General features: G+C 38.0%; 1 protein-coding gene across 2 annotated transcripts in view; it reads left to right on the top strand.

Annotated features, from left to right (window-relative positions):
• The window catches only part of LOC122813957 (zinc finger protein 26-like), a 350754-nt gene that overhangs the window by 59055 nt on the left and 269886 nt on the right, over window positions 1-21813 (top strand). For both annotated transcript variants that reach the window (XM_044086504.1, XM_044086503.1), the window contains exon 4: window positions 13960-14298. In XM_044086504.1, coding sequence (XP_043942439.1) covers window positions 13960-14298 — 339 coding nt within the window. The remainder of the gene's footprint in view (window positions 1-13959; window positions 14299-21813) is intronic.

Here is a 21813-nt window from a genome sequence, read left to right as displayed (position 1 = left end):
TTGTCATGTGTCATCGCTACTTCTTTTTATAGTCCTCCTCTTATCAGTTTGATGCTACATGCAATTCTGTCTTTCCTCAGTAAATTATGCAAAGCACCAAACCAGACTCTGTCTTTCATTGTGTTTTATGTCATTCTCATAAGCATCTACTAAATCCTAAACCATATGATAAATAAATGTGTTGCATGTCCCAGGAATATGAAGATTTAACACACTTCCACTGTGTTCCTGTTGTGTATTAAACCCAGTGACATTGTAGTTATCTGCCCCTTATGGTCATTTTGCCACAAGGCACCCCCTTCTCATCTTTGACTCTCACCAGTAAACACCCAAAAGTATAATTTTGTGTGAAATCACTCTTCTGAAACTGTTTAAATTCATTTGCCCTCTTGTTGTGAACCATATACACAGAATACTGACTGCCCACATATAACTATGGGTGAAACCAATGACCTTCTAAAAGACTTTCCCTAAGAGCTGATCCACTTACTGTGTAAGTTAGCTCGTTATACGTTGGGTGTCCTTAACCATCACTGTTTGCATTTCTTATAGATCTATACTGAGAGTATATTCTGTCAGCTGTTGTTTGTGCAATTAATTGAACTAAAAAAACACTGCCTGTAACCATAGAGTCCAAGCGTGCTTTAGTCTCTTCCTTGAAGAACTTATTTGTATGTGATTTTTGAGGCAGTATAACTACCGTTTCATGTTTACTGTTAGCCAAGTTCTAAAATTCACTGGTTGCATTAGAGAGAGAGATGCATTGTTTGTCAAAGCTGGAGGCTAGTGTCTCTCACTCTGTGTCCCACCCATAACCCATTAAACAACACAGCATAACATAGTAACACAGTTCCACAACCTCACTGCAACATATGCTGAGGTCGTAAAGAAACTTTTCTTAAACTGCCAAGGTCTAGTTGACATCTTGCTAGCTTATGTCAGCCATGTTGTCTAAATGCTAACACTACACCTACACCCAAGTCACCTGTACCATTGAGGTCATATAAGGCATCAGCACATTACAGAAAATATGTTGGTCATTGATAATTACTTTTCAAGACATAGAGAGACCGCACTCACCAGGCTGGAAAAGGACAAGGTGATAGCTGTGTGTGGTACTAGGATTAGCAATGTCACTAGGACCCTTAGGTCTCTGCGCCACCCCATTTACAATTACAACTTTGTAGTTGAACATGTGGGGAGGAATGATAGGCATCCCACTTTAAGGGAGGTGAGGAGACGTAGTCAAACTGTCTCTCCTCATACCTTTGAACAAAGTAAGGCTCTGCTATTGAGCAGCATTTTACCATTACCGAGAATCATGCCCGAGTTCAAGGATAAAATTGGCATCTGTAATTGGCTAAGTAAATGGATTTTAAGAGGATTCAGTGTGTGTCTGCATGGTCTGAGATGGTTAAGAGAAACCCCCTGCTTTTCCAGGAATGACTTGCACCTGTCACCCACTCCTCTGTTTTTCCTGTTGAATTCCATCTCAGAGCACTAAGGAAAACCCACAGGTCTCTAGGCCAACGCACTGAAGGCTTGATGGTAATAGTCTGCATATGCATGTTAGAACAATGATGTCTGTAATGGCAAAGTACAATGATGTCTGTAATGGCAAAGTAAACATTGTCATGTTTATTCTACTGGCATATAGTTCTACTAACTGGTTAGTGTACAGAATAAATGCTAAACCCCCCCCCCCTTTCATGTGTGTGCGCACGTGTGTGTGTGCACACACTTCTCTCGACTGCTGTATAGCTCTCAGGTGGTACCCGTCTCATTACAGAAGTAATGGTTTGATAATTCAGACCTATCAATGTGTGTCTGTGTATGAGCATTTGTTACTAAACTTTTTTGTAGCTGCTAACCTGAGTAACAGTAATACGTATTGTGTGGACACTGTTTGTAAACATTTTGAAGCCTGATGCATTTTTTTTTTCCTTTACATATTAAGAATATTTACGCTGGTACTGTAGTGGTACACAACTGGTACCTTTAGAGTAACAATCTACAGTGTTGTGGTTGCATCTCATCCTTTTTCATCTTCATAAATATTACTGCTGTAATTATATTTATATGTATTAGAAGTCATTCAGTGAGACTTGTAGGAATGGAGATTATTGCCTCTGTGGTTGCATTTATGTTTCTTGTTTCTTATTTATCCTGCAAAATGCTGTCAACTTCATGTATAGATAATGCACAGATTAATTCAGTAGGTTATGTACGGACTGTTGTGGAACACTAGAAGAAAAACATTGGGTGGCATTCATAGTCCCTCCACTTGCATACGTGCAACGATAACCTGAGAAGAGGGCCACTCACTGTACCTTTACATAAATGTGGTAAGCACCAGTGAATGGTGCTGATTACAGAAAAATGGTGTGCTTTACAAAAATGACCACAACATTTGTGGCTATCTGAAACACTGTAAAATGTATTAAACATAGTCTGTGTCATGGAAGCCACTTGAATGTAAAGTGGCAACGTATTTCTTTCTGCTGTTTCTATTGTTTATAAGTGAGTGAAAGCCTGTGTTAACCTGCGCATACCACTAACAATTATTTGAGAAAGCAGCACTCATCACAGCTGTTCAGAAGTCAAGTTAAATTGCTAAAAGCTTTTATTTATTGAATGTAGGGATGTGCTTAAGGGGCACCTTGATTGATCTTTTAAAAGATTAGAAAGAGAAAAATAGGTAAGCTGGAAATGAGAAAAAGAGACGATGAAGGGCACACAGGAGGAAGGCATAAAGAGGGTTGTGTTGGAGGGGGGTAGTAGATGAGGGGAGGGGCAGTACGTTTTTGCAGGGGATGGACTACCTATTTTTTTTATATATATATATATATATATATATATATGAGAAGTTCAGGAAGGGGAAGAAGGTGTGCAGGAGAGAGGCTTAAGGAAGAGTTAAGGAATAGATGCAGCATAAAAGATGGACAAGACTGGAATACTGTGGTGGACCCACATTGGTGAGAGACAGAGGGCATACTGATAGCAGACACAAAAGTGGAAGGGTGAGGACTTGTGCAGCACAGGTCACACCCCAGTCTGGAGGACCACAAATATCACCCCATCTTGATGGGTCTTCATAGGGAACCCTGATATGTGGATGGAGGCCTCTGGTGGCTCATTGGTCAAAGACAATTTGGTGAGCAAGTCTTCTACCTGCTAGAGGAGGGTTTCTGTTGGTTGAAGGTATATCCCCACTGCCTCGTCAACCTCTGCCTTTTCCAGGTTCTGAATTGTGATGTTGGCAGCTTTTCAGGCTTGGGGGGGCTGCTGACCATGTTATCCATTGATGGTAGGAAATGAGTGCATGGGAATAGCCAAAGCCTAATATGTCGGTACCTTCTTGACCATCAAGCCCCGCTAGTTTTGGTAAGGGTAAGCAGTTCTCCACAGGAAATACACAAGGTAGCAGTTATCACAAGCATATTCACAGATTGCAAAGGTAGAAAAGGCATGACTTCCTGTTTGTAAGGTATATGTGCACAGTGCAGGAACACACAAAAAAGTTACTATGAATTGCAAGGAGGCAGGAAAAATGCATTGTTTAGATAAGATCATCACACAGACTGCAGCCATTCCTGATTTACATCTCATAACTGTATCATTTACATGTTTTTTACAAGCTTACTAAAGTAGCTGGTTCTAAGTGTAGTTGTCCTCCATTGTAACTAAGCTGTGCTTGGGCACAGCCAGTATACCTTTTGTTGGATTATTTAATATTTGTGATGAGAAGCGGACAATTAATCTTTAATGTAGTAATGTGGGAATAGTTTGAAATTCAAAATATATAAATTAATAGTCTCTCTTTTTAATTTGTGTATAATATATTAATTATTGGTAAGTCATGATAACTTTTTGCTAGTTTTTAATGCATTTTTAGGTTTTTGTACTTATTATAGTAGTTTATCTCTCTCTGTCTCGCTATTTGATAGGCAAACTAGGAACATTGATATCCCATAGTATGATTGTATTTTGTTAGTAATATATGCAATTACAGTTTTAGACTTGATTTTATTTATGAGTTTCAGTAGTTTAGTTAGTAGAAAAGAAGAATTAAAAAAAATGTGGAATGTTAAGGTAGTGTTGGAGGAATGCATTATAGTTGTATATACAATTCATACGTTTATAGGCTAATGACCACAAGGGCCTTTTTAAGCCTAGCCATGCATCCCAAATCTGAGTTCTGATGCCCATGATAAGTGTAAGCATGGGCCTGGGAGAAGAACCATTTACAGGTTACCTGTTTGCATCAGAGACATAGGTGCCAAACCAGGTATGAATTTCTGGTTTCCCATCCAATTGCCCAAGTTGCATTTAAATTGGATTAGAGAGGAACTCTGCTTTTCATGGATGGGAATCCTATTCCATAGAGGGAGTAATCTCTGGTATACATACCTATCTCTCCAGGCCCTATTTATATCACAGGCAAGGTTTAAGTCTTTAGAATGGGTAATTCTGGTACCATTTGTTTTGTGGATATGCAGGAGGTCTAACAATGCCCTGCATGCCAGACATAGATCTCCCCTCAAAAGCCTGTAGGAGACAGAATACAGGGATGGGGCCGTGAGATGGTCTGCAAAAGACATATTACTTATGCCCTGTATTCTTTTAGTTAGGAACCTCTGTGGACATTCCAGTTGTTGGATATGCTGGTTAGGTACATACCAGAGGGGGGCATTGTACTCAATGATAGGTCTGATGAATGCCAAGTACAGTGGAGCATTGACTTCCTTGGACTTAGATGCTATACCTTTGTTTAGAAGTTGCACAACATAGAATATTTCCACACCACTGTAGACACGTGATGATCAAAGGCTAGATTACTATCTATGTGTGTCCAGTCCATGACTACTGGGTCAACTCTAAAGGGTTTATTGTCAATATGATGGTTATCAGGGATGGATGACTTCCCAAAGGATACTGTTATGCATTTCTTGGCATTTGATTTAAGTCCAGGACTTTGAGTTGTTCATCTGTGTCAACCCCTCTTGCAGAACATTTATGTCAGTGTGAGATTCAATGACAGCCCGTAATTTGCAATTGTCTGCAAATTTAGTCAGCCAGAGACCACTGACATTGGCCTTGACTTCTGAGAAGTAAATGCCAAAAGGAGTGGTCCAAGGACCGATCCCTGAGGGACTCCACTTGTGACTGGCCTCTTTGTAGAGGGGGACTCTCCAGTTTTAACTTTCTGAGACCCAGTTGGCTATCCACCGAGTGACATACGGGTGAGTTTGTCAACAATGCCGTGGTCAGGTCAAGGTAGGTAGTGTGAATGATTTTGCCCTCATCCGTTGTTTTGGTGTACTTTTCAAAGAAGTCCACCAGGTTGAGTAGGGATGGATCTGTCTTTTATGAAACCAAATTGAGTTGGGTCCAGTGTCTGGGGGTTTACTATGTCTCTATTGATCATCTCCATGATAATTCTTTCCATGGCTTTACATATAAGACTATCCATTCATGAGGCACGAAGCCTGTTTGGAGGCTACAGTTAAATAGGAATTCCAGAGGCCCTGATAGGTCCTGTTTCATACTATTTAGAAGGGATCATGGGATATTGTCTGGGCCTATTGATACAGTATTCTTGGTCTTGGGGAGAGTGTTAAGGACCTTTTCCCTAGTGATAGTAGGGGGAATTATATTTGATGATATTTCCTGAGGGAAGGTTAAGGGGGAGAGAGGAGTAAAGTTGGAGCTGAATTTATCAGCCAGGAGGTTTGCTATATCTTCTATTATAAATAATAAATGAATATGGTATATAAATGTTTCATCTTTTAAAAGAAATCTTTAAGTATACAATATGGATAGTTTAACTTATCTGTTAATATATTTGACAACAAATGGAAATCGTTAATGAGGTATCTAAAATGAAATAGAAACATTGTATTCTTGCAAGAGATTCATCTGATAAAGATGGACAATATATAAGTAACCTATCTTATGAAATGTTACCTGCTTTTAACAAAAAGAGGAGAGGAACTGCTATACTTTGCATGAATTCGGGCATTACAGTAGATTTTCTACAATCTCTTAACAACCCCAAAGGAATGTATACATTTGCTATTATATTTAATTACAAACTGTATAATTAGCCAACTTTTACTGGATCCTTCTAATAGGTGCAGGAATGGCTAAAGAGCACTTAAACTTAATACAAAATTATTGGAAGGTAGTTTAATTTTAGCAGGGGATTCTAACTGCATATCTAGCCTAGCAGATAAAAGTGAACAGAACAAAACTAAACTTCTGGTAAGCTAAAGCACTAAACAGGTGGATTATTAATGATAATTGATTTAATAGTAAAAGCAGAAAAGTCCTCGTTCTTCACTCATTCTTATGCTCATGAGACACAGACTACAATTAATAGGATTTATGTCTCTGCAGATTTACTTAATAAAGTGCATTATTTTAAAACTATTCCTTGTCCTGTATCTGATCATAATGCGCCAAGTATTAATATATTAATAAATGTAAGGAAATTTCAGATTGTTTGTAGAATCCCAGTATATATGATGAAATTAAAAGAATTTTAAAGTTATCTTAAGGAACAAGTTGGGAATTTTTTAATCTTTGAATGATGATGGTTAGGTTAGTAAAGTCATACTATGGGGCTCCTTAAAAATGCATATTCAAGACAGAATGAGAAGATAGGTTAGTAATAAAAGGAAAGAGTGGGTTAATATGTTAGAAATACAAAATAAAATATGCAACCTAACATTTGTTCAACAAACAAGACATTAGTAAGAGTGAAGTTATTAAAAATTAATGACAACATATCAAATAGTTTTAACACATAAAGTGGAGATAGCTTTAGAAAAATAAGATTGCACAGTTATGAGAACTTAAAAAAATCTACATAAATTAGCTAGTAGAAGTTAGATGTTAAGCAGAAAGGCAGAAATCAGTAATATCAGAAGTTCTCACACTAATAAGCTTACTTCAGATACAGAGGAAATGGTTAATATTTTTTTAAATCCATGAGGTTCTTAATAAAGATGCAAATAATCATGATAATTACAAAATTGACAAATATTTAAAGTAAATGTTACTAGTAAACTTAATGACCAATAAATATCTCTGCTGAATGGACTTATTAGCCTAATAGAAGTTAATGAAGCTTTAAAAAAGGGAAACATGGTAACCTCCAGGGTTAGATGTATAAGTATGGAATTATATAGTTTTCTTCCATTAAATATTTCTGAATTACTGAGTGACATTTTCAGGATAATTCAGAGTGACAAAATAATTCCTTCCTCATAGAAATTTTCTGTAATCTCCTGTATATTTAACCAAGGAAAGCATAATAAGTTTAGTTTCCTTATATAAATGTGGACATATTTACTTTTTCCTTCACTACAAGATTAAGAGATGTAGTAAATTAATAAAGATCAAACAGGATTTATAGTCAGTAGACTAGTATGCTAATATGAAAAGGGTAATAACTGTCTTAGATTTAGCACAAAGAAGGACAAGAAATTGGCTGTAATTAGCTTAGATAGCAAGAGAGCTTTTATTAGCGTTGTCACTTCACAGCAAGAGGCTCTCTGGTTCGATTCTTGGCTGGAGAGTCTCCTGTGCGGAGTCTGCATGTCCTCCCTGTGGTCGAGTGACATTTAAAGACATGCAGGTAAGTGAGTGCGTGAATGGGTATGCCTTCTTTGAAGGTTTGGTGTCGGGCTGGCAACTCGGCACTGTAAAAATTCACTGCCAATCATTAGTGGACCAGAGTTCCGCTGTGGCGACCCCTAACCAGGAAAAGCCGAAAGACATTGCTTTTTCCAGTTTACAGAATCAAAACATTATAAGTGCTTGCATCTCCAGAACAATTTGTTGGAATATTTAAAAAGTTGTGTAGGGACTCCATATGTTAATTGGTTCTTATGTTTCTCAGGGATTCACTTTAAACAAAGACAGTCCCTTGCCCCACTACTGTTTGCATTATTTATTTAACCAGCAGCTAATAGTGTAAGAAACAATGAAAAAATGGATGGATTCTCGGTTAACAAGGCTTATTACTCTAAAATACAATAACTGCAAAAACAAAGAAATGGTGCCGAAGGGTAACAGTCCAACAGGTGTTTATTAAGCACTTTTTGTTTAGTCAAGATAAACAAACTTCTTCAGATAAGCCAAAACTTAATAACAATGCATTTAAAAATCTTGAAGCATACATCATGTGTTCTACTCTAGCCCAATAGGAAAAGAAATTGTCATTCTACCCCTCCCCTTTTTTTTTTCTAATAGATGGTAGAAACCTCAAAACTTTATGGTTGCATGAATATTAGCCATTAATGATGGGTACACATTACCAAATGCATTCCAAAATAAAGAATATATATAAAAATGTATAACATATTTATATTTTATACATGTATGTGTAATATATATATATATATATATATATATATATATATATATATATAAGAATATATATATACAAAAATATACGTGCACTAAGATTATACTTCCTGTCCTGTTATCTAGCAAGACTTGTAAGTTTTAATAAGCATAAAATTGAACATGTATCATTTATGCCTATAGTTCAGGCTCATTTAACTTCAATGAGTAGGGGCCACCTCTACTGTCAGGAACAATTTGATCAATTATGTGGAACTTGCAAAACATATTGCAGTAGCGAAAGCACATTTTTAAGTGCCTTCTCCATCTTACCCTTGTTAATGGAGTAGATGTGTTCGTATACTCCTTCTCTGAATTTCCGTTCTGTCTTACCTATATAGTAGATGGGGCAACATTGGCATTTAGCCAAATAAACTACCATTTTGGAGTTACAATTGTATCTTTTATTTTGTTTTATATGTAACCCTTTTGATGCTAAATTGTCTACCTAAATCCATGAACTTACAATTAGCACACATTTCACACTTGTACATATCTGGATGCTTAGTTGGGCAAACGGTTCTATTTTCTAACAAATGTTTCAAATTAATCCCCCTCCTAAAAATTAGCTTAGGGCATTCACCCACTTTAGTTAAAATGGCAGTGTCATTCATTACTAAATTCCAGTTCTTGTATATGATGCTACTAAGTGTAGGATCATCCAAACTGAATGCAGTAATGAAGCTCAACTTAAAATTGGTGTCGTTAGAAATACTCTGTGTGGCACTAATATTAATCACTACAATTCTAACATCGATAATCTGTCTTTCTTCATATCTGAGGATAGGTTTAGATACCCCAACACGTCTCTTACTTTGAACTTCAACTAAATTCAATATTAATGCATTGGGTTAAACAAGTCTATGGAACATTCCCTTTCAGTTATAACACTTGCAAGCAAAATCTTCATCATCAGTTACCATTCTAGCTGCCCAAACAGGTTGTCCCTTGACTACTGAACGTTTCCGATGAAACGGATGACAGCTAGAATAGTGAAGGAATGCATTTGAATATGTGCTTTTCCTGTAGATTTTTGACGTATGTCTACCTCTAATCTATCCTCCTTGAGTTCAACATGTAAGTAAGGCATCACTTCCTGACTGAAAGTGAATTGTAAGAAACTAGTGGAGGTATTAAAATAATTCACTAAGTGAGAAGCTGCTTCAGAGTCACCTTTTAAAAGTATAAAGATATCATCAAGATATCTAGTGTAAAAATAAACACTTTCTTGTACTTGGTTATTCTTAAACAAAACATAGACCTGGTTACCTCAAAGCATTAGTATTGAATTTAGTTGAGTTCAATGTAAGAGACATGTTGGGGTATAAAGAGACATGTTGGGGTATATGCAGATTTATGATGAGCTTTATTACGGCATTCAGTTTGGATGCTCCTACACTTTGCCATTTTGGTGTCGTAATGTAGACCTGACAGAATAGTTAATGAAACCAGATGCATGATAATATGAGTGATGAGGAACAGAACACTGTTCCCATGAATGCTTTTATCGAAGGTAAGTTGACCTACAAAGGAAACTTGTCCAAGTTATGTAAGTTAATTGTAAATAATAATTTTGATGCAAAATTTTTGAACTTTTTGGATCCTAGTGGATTGAATGACTCAGTAGATAATAAGAATAAAACATTGTTGCTTAAATAAGTTTGTCAAACTTATTCAAGTTTATACTAGAAAGTTTTATGTAGAAATATACAGATAGAATGTTTGTAGCTCCCTATAAATTCTCTTAGGTTTAGTAAAATGACTTCTTCAGGCTGTTGGAGATGTGGTAAAGATGTAAAACCTGATTGGACACACACTTTATGGATTGTGAAAAAGTAAATTGTATACTGGGAAGAAATAAGTATATTTTTTAAGGGTTATTGTCTGGTAATTGTTCTTTAACTTGATTAATAATACTAATGAATGTTCCACTTCCTTTATCTCTAAAGGCCAAACAAAAACAACTGCTCTGGAGTTTCCTGGTAGTAGCTAGAATAGTTATTACATAAAAAAAAAACTGGAATCAAATTCAGTTCCTACATTAAAAAAAATGAAAAAGAAGTGATCAGAGTAAGATCTATAAATCATACTAAGACTTTGTGTTTGGGATAGCCTTGAAATGTTGCTTTTGAAATACCAAGACTCTTAATGTGTTAATATGTGTTACTTGTTTAAGACTGCTCTGATGATTCAGTATATTCCCAATGTTGTATTACAGTATGTGATGTTGAATTTCTTCCTTTGTGTATATTTTGTAAGTATGTTAATTTTAATAAAAAAAATTCTTAAAGAAAATCATATATGCCTAAATGGAAAATTTTCTGTTTGGTGCCACTCTTCCATCAGGATCCCTTCTCAGTAGGGGTTCCTCTGCTTCTGTCATTTGTGTGATTAGCTCCATGCTGGCTTGGTGTATTCTTGAGTTAAAGCTTACCCGTCTGCTGTTTCTGCTTGTCTGCCCTTGAACACTCTTTTGACCTCTTGGTTTGAGGTCAAGCAATTTCTGATCTCATATCAGGCCTTTTGGAAAGCCTATTCCTCCTTGGGACCTCAGTTCTTGTCTTGAAAAGTTGACTTGGGCTGCTTTTGAACCCACTACTTCAGCTTCCTTGCAACTTTGTACTTGGAAGACTGTTGGCTTTTAACGTCTGCCAAGAGAAAGCCTGAGCTTCAGGCTCTTATGGCCATTCCTTCTTTTTTAATTATTCACAGAGATGGGATGTCTCTTTGTACTTATTCTTTTACATCTAAGGTGGTCAATGAGTTGTCCCTTAAACAGTCTTTAACTTCTGTCCCTTCTGTCCTTCTTCTCAGTCTGCCAGTGAGAAGGTTCTTCACTTGGGCCTGTGTAGACAGCTCTGATGTAATTTGGATAAAACATGTTATTCACAAATAATGAGCAACTTTTAGTTTCCTTTCATTCCAGGACTTCATGTTTAGCTGCTTCCAGGTAAACCATCTCCTGAATCTCTAAGGCCATTTCCTTTTATTTCTTTCTTGGAAAATATGTTTCTTCATCTGTAAATGCACATTCTGCTAGGGTGGTTGCCTCTTCCTGTGCCTTTTTCAAGGGTTTAGACACTAATTCCATCCTTGAAGCTGCTACTTGGTCCACTGTTCATACTTTTATTAAGCATTACAAATTGGATGTTGTTTCCAGGACAGGTTTTGCCAGGGCTATTTTGCATGGATTTATAGAGGACACTTCTGTGCCTTCCTCCCCCCAGACTTCTTCTTAGGTCTTGTACTTTGTTATGAATACTGCACCAGTGATATGGAAGGACTTAGTACAGCTGTAGAAAATCTTACTGTAACAGTAGATGTCCTTCTCTTCACTGTTTCAGTATTGGGCCCCTCCATCCTTCCCCCCTCTGTTATGGCTCTTGCATCTGTCTTTTGTTACACTGTGGGCTGAGGGGCTGTCACTTCCCTTCCCTTCTGAACTTTTTTCTTCTGGCTGTGTGTGTTCTAGATGGTCATTGAGGGGGTATTTTGTTCCTCGTTGGGTAATTAATTTATGAATATTTGTGTTTGTATATCACCTTTATGTCCCTCGCGCAGTGCAGGGATCATGTGTGTGGCATGTGGCAGCTGTAAGATGTAAAGGCTTTGATATGCTACCTCAATGTTTATCCTTGACAGGAGATCCCTTCAGTGAGGAATACTGCAAGAGTGATGAGAAGGACATTTACTCTTTTTATGGCAATAATTTACACAACTTTCTGCAATATTTCTAAGGAAGGGAATAGGAAAAAAAGTACAGACTGATTTTTGTCTTTAAAGGTTGAGCTAATGGCACTGAACCTTATTATCTAATACTTGGATAATCCACATTTCTGATTAATGTAGTGAAAGGAAGTTATGAAGGTCTCACATGAGCCATTATGTACCTGCTCTGAACAGCATCTCCCATAGGTCAGTACTACCCATTCTGCATCCCATGTGTTTCCCAATATCAGACGCCTACAAGTCATGCTACATTACATGTATTAAGATCAATCACCTTAGTAAGATCAATAGAACCAATAACCTAGCTGAAGAATCCCTCTTCTCAAGTTATGTTGGCAAAATCTGAAATGCCTTACCACAGGACATTACAAATATTTCAGCCTTGTCTCAATTTAAAAAAAAAAATGCTCACAAATCACTTTTCAAGCAAATGGCTGTGTCCTTGCACTGCCCCTAACTAATCCGTATCTCTCAATCAATACTAATACCTCTTCTTTACGGTTACCAGCACTATACTTACTGTAGGGCAATTGGAGCCCACATCAAGCTAGAATACTGTACCTAAAAATAACCTAATAAGTCCTGTACAAATAATACCATCGGGTGGTATATGTCTCTTCTTTTCTAGTCTTGCTACCTTCACTTTATTTCAATATTCTGACTTGGGAATCTACGAACTGATAGTATTTCTGTAATAGCCAGGATTTAATGTCTTGTGCTCTTTGACTGGTTACTTTACAAATGGATCCTGATTGTTACCTTCACTGTGTGATCAATTCTAATCAAATGATGTTAAATTGTATGTATTATGTTCTATGTGGAGCTTTTCTCCTGGGGCCTCCATTGAAAAAGAACAGTGTCCAGTCGGACTTTCCTTGTAAACAAATGGAAAATAAATAAAATGAATGTATGTATCCAAATTTCATGCAAAAGACCTAACACTAGCCTAATCTAGAATACGTAATGATAGTTGCATTGCAAATTCTTAGTTTGCTATGGCTGAATTATGGCACAGTTATTTGTGTTTTTATGTGCTAATTTTTACATTGTAGAAGTAATATATATATATATATATATATATATATATATATATATATAGATATATATATATATATATATATATATATATATATATATATATATATATATATAGATATATAGATATATATATATATATAGATATATAGATATATATAGATATAAAATCCCCCACTTATTCATTTTATTGAAAACAAATTCCGTACAACAGCATGACCTGATTGAGGCCTTCCTGTGCAGCTTTGACCAAGGTCATAGCCCCACCAAAGTGGTTTCTCTCGGCATTTCCTGTTAATCCTATATTAATGTTGTTGTAGGCACTAAGCCTACTTTGCTCCTTACAGCTGGAGAGGTTTTCTAGGATCATAGCCTCTCGGTAATTGTGCATATCCAGAGAGACACTTTAGTCATCACAGGCTATCCAGGCTGTATAACAGAGATTAGACTGACAGAAACCAACCCCTGAAACACACAGCTACCTGCCTTTTCCTTTTTTGTTTCTTTCCTCCCATAATCAGCAATTTGCAGTGACCTTTTGTTTTTTTTGTTCTTCATTATCCCCTTTCCACATTCTCAGAGACAAAGAACCCTAGATGGTTGTTCCTCTTTCCTTGCCATGGACGAAGTGTTTTACTATGGTTACAGATGTTGTGGACGGGTGCTTGGCCTGTTTGCAACAGGACTGACCTTCACTCATTTGTTTGTATGAGAAGTGCATAGACAAAACTGACATTGTGATGTACAGTCACTCAACTTGATTCTTTCTGTGTTTGTTTCCAGGATGATGCTTATAGTTTGGAACAGTACATTACGCAAGAGTTTACAAAACTGCACGTGTTACTACATGACTGGGAGCAAAAATTACTGCAACAGCTTAAAAATAACAAAGTGACAGTTCTGAAACCGAAGGAAGACAACCTTGAATGTACAACACATGATGCTGTGGTCACCAATGTGAAAGTAGCCAATGCCAGCTTGGAGTTCAAGAAGGAAATAACACTGACTCTGGAAGATATGGAAGAAAATGCTGAAAACATTCAAAATGATGTTACTGCAACATGTAAATCATTCTATGATAAGTCAGAGACTAGAAAACAGGAAACTGTTGGTTTTCTAACTGTAAGTGTAATTTTCATTACATGAATCTGCTTTTACTGTATTTGTGTTTCTTCCTACTTTATTTTGCTTTTGCGTCATCTTAAAAGTACTCGATTGTATTTATTACTGCTTGGTGTAACTCACTCTAAGCCTTTTAGTTTAAGCACTTGGGCTTCAGATCAGTTATTTTACATTAAGAGGGTTCGTGGTCTGCACTCTTGTGGGAGGAGAGGCTGGACTCTGCCCTTCTGAGCTGTGAATTTCTGGTTAAAGGTTTATAGTGCCTGCATATTTGTACTGCTTCTTACTAAATTGGTACACCTTGTTTGCTGTAGCATAGACTAGATCCAGGCCTGCTGAATCTAGTTTTGCTTGTATAACTTGAGCACTAATCCAGGCATTCTTTAAAGTATTCAATTGTATTTATTACTGCTTGGTAGTAACTTGATTAAAGTGTGTAGCTATCATTCAAAGTCTTTTGGATTAAGCACTTGGGCTCAGACCAGTTGTTTTACATTGGGAAGGTTTGTGGCCTGCACTGTGGTGGCAGGACAGGTAGCTTACATCCTTCTAAGTTGGGAACTGCTGATTGAGGGCTCAGTGTCTGTTATTCTAAAAGTGTTTTAGTTCTGGTTTAAGACCTACCACGACAGCAAACCAAACACATAAACACACAAAAACATACTCGGAGGCTCTAAATAAAAATCTGCCTAAGCAGCGGAGACCTCCAAAACAGACAGCCAAGCAACCGCTACCCCAAAACAAAACACTTGCAACACATAGCTCACAAAGGCAGTGTGCCGAACAGTCACAGCCCTTAAGGCTAAACAACACACCTGATACACTTGTAATAGGTGACTCTATCGTCAGGCACACTGACGTCCCGCTCACCAGACTGAACAAGGAGAAGGTCATGGTGAGCTGCCTGTCAGGTGCTAGGATCCGCCACATAACACAAGTGCTCAGGTCACTCCAAGGCAAGTACAAATATGACTCTGTCATTGTCCATGCTGGTGTGAATGACCTGAGACGTACCTCCCTGGACTACATGAAAAGAGGCATAGACGAGCTCTCTGAGCATGTGGCCCAGGCCGGTATGACCCTGACCTTGAGTAGCATCTTACCCTCACCAAGAATGATGCCACAATATGAAGACAAGATGATCAATTTCAACAATTGGCTTAAGTATTGATGTCATTCAAAGGGGATCCAATGCCTGTCAGCCTGGGATGACATGCTTGACAGGCCATGATGCTTCGCTAGGGACGGCTTGCACCTGTCACCCCTGGGCTTTCGGATATTGGCAAAGGCTCTTGCTACCCCCATAGTGCCTTTTTTAGGCAAGGCTCAAAAGACAAACCCACCTCCATAGGTATCACAAGGGATAAGAAACTAAAAGTAATGCTACTCAACGCCAGAAGTCTAAACCTCAAGATGCACGCACTCGAAACTCTCCTTAGCATGGAGAACATTGATATCTGTGCAGTAACAGAAACCTGGTTCAAGGCTCCCGAGAGCACCCCAGCACTACCAGGTTATACATCATACCATGCTTTTCGGCCGCAAAACTTGGACCAAACCAGAAAAGGAGGGGGAGTATCAATATTCGTCAAAGATACCCACACCTCCTGGTTGGTGGCACAGCACAAAGCATCAGAGACTATCCATGTGCAACTAACAGTGGGTAAAACTGCCTTCCAGTTTATAGCCTGCTACAGACCACCCTCCCAAACCCAGGAACCCCATTTGGCCTTCCTGAGAACACTGGAAAATATGAAGGTCTCTCCAAACACCATTATATTGGGCGACCTCAGTTACCCAAACATAGACTGGGAGCATTACTCTAGCTCCAACACCCTAGCACAAAGGTTCCTAGAATTTATAAACTCAAATGCTATGGAACAACTTGTTACCACTCCCACAAGAGGGGAAAACATACTGGACCTGATCATCACCAATATGGGGACTCTATACTCCAGACCAGAAGTGTATCCCTCACTGGTAAGATCAGACCATAAACTAATCTCACTGGATATTCACATCCCGACCCCACCCCCTGCCCAGAAAACCACAGTGAAAAACTTCTCTAAAGCAAATTTCACACTCCTCAAAACCGAGGTGGAATCCTTCAAAGCCCCCGGGCCTGTGGAAAATACGGCCCAGACCGCAGAATCCTTTATAAACGCATTCTATGAGCACCTTCAGGAATGCATGGATCATGCAATCCCAAATAAAACCAAGTCCCAATCCTCCAAAGGCAGACGTCCTGTCTGGTGGACCCCAGCCATAAAGAAACTATACAATAGAAGGAGGAAGCTACTACATGATAGAGCAAAATCCCAAAAAGGGAAGGCATCTCTGATCAGTGTTAGCAAAAAACTATGGGCACTCATAAAATCGTCTAAGGCCAGCTTCGAGAGACAAATTGCACAGGACACTAAGGATAATCACAAGGCTTTCTTTAGTTATGTTAGGAACCTGGGTGGGAATTCCCAGATATACTCAGAATTAGTCCAAAATGACAAAAAATACACTGAACCCACAGACATTGCCAACATCCTAGCTGACAGGTTCAGTGCAAACTTCTCCCCCCCCCCCAAAAGGGCAAATATCTATCCCAGCAGAGTGCTGCCCCCCTGACCTCTCAGATGCTCAGATAAGAGCCGCCCTCTCCAAAGCAAAAAACAGAGCATCAGTGGGACCAGACGATGTCCCGGGCTGCATCCTACATGAACTCCAGGAAGAGCTAAACCCAAACAAAAAACTAATGTTCAATCTCAGCCTTACCACAGGATATGTACCCAAAGAGTGGCGTACAGCAACGGTGGTCCCTCTCCACAAAGGTGGTGCCTCAACGGATCCTGGAAACTATCGCCCCATAAGCCTGACTAGCTTGGTCTGCAAAGTTATGGAATGGATCATCATGGACCTCATAAAAAAAGATATTGGGGACCTACAGACACTGGATCCTACCCAGTTCGGCTTTGTTAAGGGCAGATCCTGCCTCTTAAACCTGGTTGATTTCTTTGAAACAGTCACCAAGGCCATTGACGAGGGGAAGGTGGTCCACACAGCCTACCTAGACCTCGCAAACGCCTTCGATACAATACCCACTCGGGCATTATAGATAAGCTCACCAGCTTAAATATAAACCCTTATGTCACTACATGGGTTGCAAACTGGCTCAAGGACAGAACCGACATGGTTAGAATTGCTGGAGCCATGTCAGACTCCAAACCAGTTACAAGTGGTGTCCCACAAGGCTCAGTCCTGGGACCTCTTCTGTTCGGTATATATTTCTCGGAGGTACAGGCCAACACGGAAGGACTGTGGCTGACCAAGTTCGCAGATGACTGCAAACTGGGCGCTATAATCGACTCTCCAGCTGACACAAGCATCCTCCAAAAGGGCCTCATAGAAACAGACAACTGGTGCCAGAGCCATGGCCTCAAGCTAAACGCCAAAAAGTGTATAGTCCTCCCCTTTGGCAAAAACAAAGTGCCCACAAATTACCACATAGGTGGTAATCCATTAAGTACAGAAGAAGTAATTAGGGACCTGGGGACCCAAGTTGATAGCAATCTCTCATTTTTGACAACCACGTGGCCAAAGTGGTTAGAAAAACATTTTATATAGCCCACCTAATCATGAAGGGATTCACATCTAGATCAGGGGAGGTCATCGTGCCTCTCTACTCATACCTCATCAGGCCCATAATTGAGTACAATGCCCCTTTTGGGATGTACCTTACCAGATTCCTGCAGCAACTGGAAAGACCCCAAAAGTACCTCACCAAGAGGATCAAAGGGCTCAAATAGATGCCATATGCTGCCCTGTTAAAGAAACTCCAGCTCTACTCAGTGGCATACCGCCTGCTCAGAGGCGATCTGTGCCTGACGTATAAAGCCATGTCCAACCCGGAATTAATGGACATGCTGCACCTTAGAAAATCCAAATCCCATCGAGCTACGCGCTCAAGAGACTTAAACCTCAGCACTGAAATAAATAGGACATGCTGGAGGGACAGATTCATAACCCAGAGGCTCCCTTCACTCTGGAATAAAATCCCAATCCAGGTTAGGCAGAGTCCCTCATTGACTCTCTTCAAGAGGAATCTTGATGAGTGGATGGGGGATCGTAGGTTTACCTCTGGTATCACTTCTGTGTCACTGTTAGACAGAGGCACAGTATACTAACCTCGAAAAAGGGCATAGCAAAATTAATTTAAAATGGGTGGTGAAAGCCAAATACACTCTGGCTATGCTAATAAATGCCCTAGGGCAGATAGCCTAGTATGAACCTATGAACCTATGTGTTTTATTTTATATAAAAGATTGGGCAGTTGATTGTAAATAGTATATCATGATAGTATAACAGTGATGTTTTTCTTTATGTATTGCAGTAGTGTATTTATCAAGGATTTTCCAAGTAATGCAGATCATTACTAAGGCAGTACATAAGGCCACGGTGGTGCAACGGTTAACATTGTCGCCTTACAGCAAGAGGTACTCTGGTTCGATTCTTGGCTGGAGTTTCTTCTGTGCGGAGTCTGCATGTCCTCCCTGCGGTTGAATGATGTCTAAAGACATGCAGGTAGGTGTATGCGTGAATGGGTTTGCCTTCTTTGAAGGTTGGCCATCGGGCTGGCAACTCGGCACCATAAAAATCCACTGACAATCATTAGCAGACTGGAGTTCTGCTGTGATGACCCCTAATCGGGAAAAGCCAAAAGATTGTTATTATTACTAAGGCAGAACATAGTTTAAATTTGTATTTATTTTTGCTTGTTGATTGTAAAGTTCCATCTAGGCATAGTCTGTTTCCATTGAGATCTGGAGAGGAAAACATGAGTCGACAATATGAAATTACAGAGGTTAACATGTCTAGCAATTGCAGTGCACAAAAATACACAGTGGTAAGATCTGGTAAGATTTGATAATGTGTCTTTCAGCTGTCCAGAAGTTTGCAGAGCACCCCTGGTTTTACATTATCTTTTTGCATGTCCCTCAAACAATTTTCATTTTCTGTTAAATTACTGAGGATTACAGGCAGTCATTAATACTAGACATTTGTCCTTCAGAAAGTACATCTCGATGGGCTTGGCTAGGATGCTGAACTGATAGCTGCACTTCATTTCAGCTCTCTTACCTCAATACAATTCCTGACAGGAATTTTACAAAATAATATTTAATTTGAAGAAATTTTTATTACTAACTTATTTCTAATAACTCTGAGCATCTATAAGAAAAATTTTATTGTCAGAACTTGAATAATTCCTGTCAAATTAATTACTGGAAAATCAGCACCAATATCAGCTTTACAGCATGAGTCATCTAAGGAATACAGCACAAGACTCTTCTCTCAAAAAGACCTGCAGTCTCTCATTACAAATATACAAGAACTTACAATAAAAATCGACAAGATGGACAATAAAATAGATACTTTTAAAGAAAAGTGCTCACAACAACTGGAACAGCTTCAAGAAATGTTTACACAGCAGAAAGGACAGATATCACTTATTGAACAGTCATTAAGTGACATTGACACTAGAGTTCAAGTAGAAGAACAACAAACTGAATTCTTACTTCAACAGAATACATATTTACTAGAAAAACTTGATGATATGGAAAACCGAACAAGAAGAAATAATATTAGAATATATGGTCTACCAGAAAAATCTGAAGGGGACAATATGATAAACTTTCTTACCACCTGGATACCAGATGTAACAAAAATACCTGAAGCTCTTTCATATGGTATAGAACGGGCGCATAGATCACTAGCAGCTTCTGGAAATGCTTCTTCTCCGGGTAAGAACAAGCCGAGATCTATAATTGTGAGACTTTATTCTACACAAGATAAAGATCTTATATTAAGAAATGCTTGGGCAAATTCTCCCATCAAATACAATGATTCATTAATAAGATTTGACAATGATTATTCTACAATGGTGGTTTCAAAAAGAAAAGAATTTCTACCAATAAAAAAAACCTTGAAGAAAAAGCAACTGAAAGTCCATCTTTTATTTCCAGCAAGACAAAGTTTTTCTACCAAATGGAATAAAAATCTTTGAAACAGTAGATTCAGCAATAAAATACCTTACCAACAACAACATCGTAACACATGAAGAATCTATGGACTGGACAATAAGTACACCGAAGAGAAATGCTGAAGTAAATAATTGGAAAACTGTTGAGCAAAAGAAAAAAAAGCTAAAGGACAAATAATCTTACATATGTTATATTCTGTAAAAATCTAAATAATAATACTAACAACAAAAGAAAAGTTCTTACTGTCTTCAAGTTACACCAAAACAGGTACTGTTTTCAATTATATTTTAAATGTCATAATTAATATAAATGTAAATACATTTATCTTAAATCACATCAATATACTAAGCATAATTTAAACATTACTCTATTTTTCATTATTATCCATCTATTATTTTTATATTCTTAATCAGAGTAATCAATGCATAATAATGTTCCCAAATAGTTTATTTATTTATTTATTTATTTATTTTCTCTCTTTGTGTTTTGTTGTTTTTATTTTTCTCTTATTTTTATTAAATCTTCATTAACTTATAATACTTTAATCAGTATATGGTTATATTGCTTAATAGGTATAGTAATGGCTGCTATATAACTTATTATTAGTTACATCCCTGATAGTATTACTTTTTATAAGTTAAAAGTGTCCCTGTTTGGATAAACGCTAATGCTGGGCAGAAATGTGTTGCTTTTGAAATGAAGTATTTCAGTTAGGATGTATCATAAGACTACTTTAAATAATCTTAAAAGATGTTCTGCCTTTGACCCATATGCACATACTGATATAGTCCAGTGAAAAATATGTTTTAAGTGATATTTTGAGGCTATAAGTCATGTGTGTTGTGGCTCCAGACATCCGGAGTTGAAAGATGCTTGTGACTAGCTTAGATATCCTGTTGTCTTTTCTTTTGTAGAGAAATAAGGCATAGCATGTTTAAAATGCAAAGTTTGACAGTTGTGAACACTACTCCACAAACTAGAGTGCTCACGTGCCACTACATGAGTTTGTCACCAAATAAGAGGGAAAAGAAAAAAGAAAAAACACATACCTTTTCCCGCTTGGTTCTCGAGACAATTTAACAGCCACAAACATCACTAGAAACTTGAGTTACTTATTGCTTGTCGCATTTACTTGTGTACGCCATCCCCTGACTCTTTCTAATTGACGTCTAGTCAGAAAATAAGCTAGGTTCACATTTAAAGATACAGAAACCTAAATTCCTTCTAAGGAAACAAATAATATAAAAGGTTCATATAAATATACACAGATATTTATTTTTGAAGCACTTTCAGTTTATGGCTACTGATGTCTTCTAGCACCTTGATAGATAAGGACATAGGTTCATAGGTTCATAGGTTCATACTAGGCTATCTGCCCGAGGGCATTTACAAGCCTAGCCCATCTTTTTGTGGCTTACGCCACCCCTTTAGTATGGGGAACTATACCCATTATTTTGCTGTGCCTCTGTCGAGCAGTGACACTGAG

This window comes from Protopterus annectens, chromosome 10.part0 (genome assembly GCF_019279795.1).
Source record: "Protopterus annectens isolate FY-2018-M chromosome 10.part0, PAN1.0, whole genome shotgun sequence".
Taxonomy (NCBI): Eukaryota; Metazoa; Chordata; order Ceratodontiformes; family Protopteridae; genus Protopterus; species Protopterus annectens.
The sequence above is the reverse complement of the archived record's forward strand: the minus strand, read 5'-3'. Positions and strand labels throughout refer to the sequence as shown.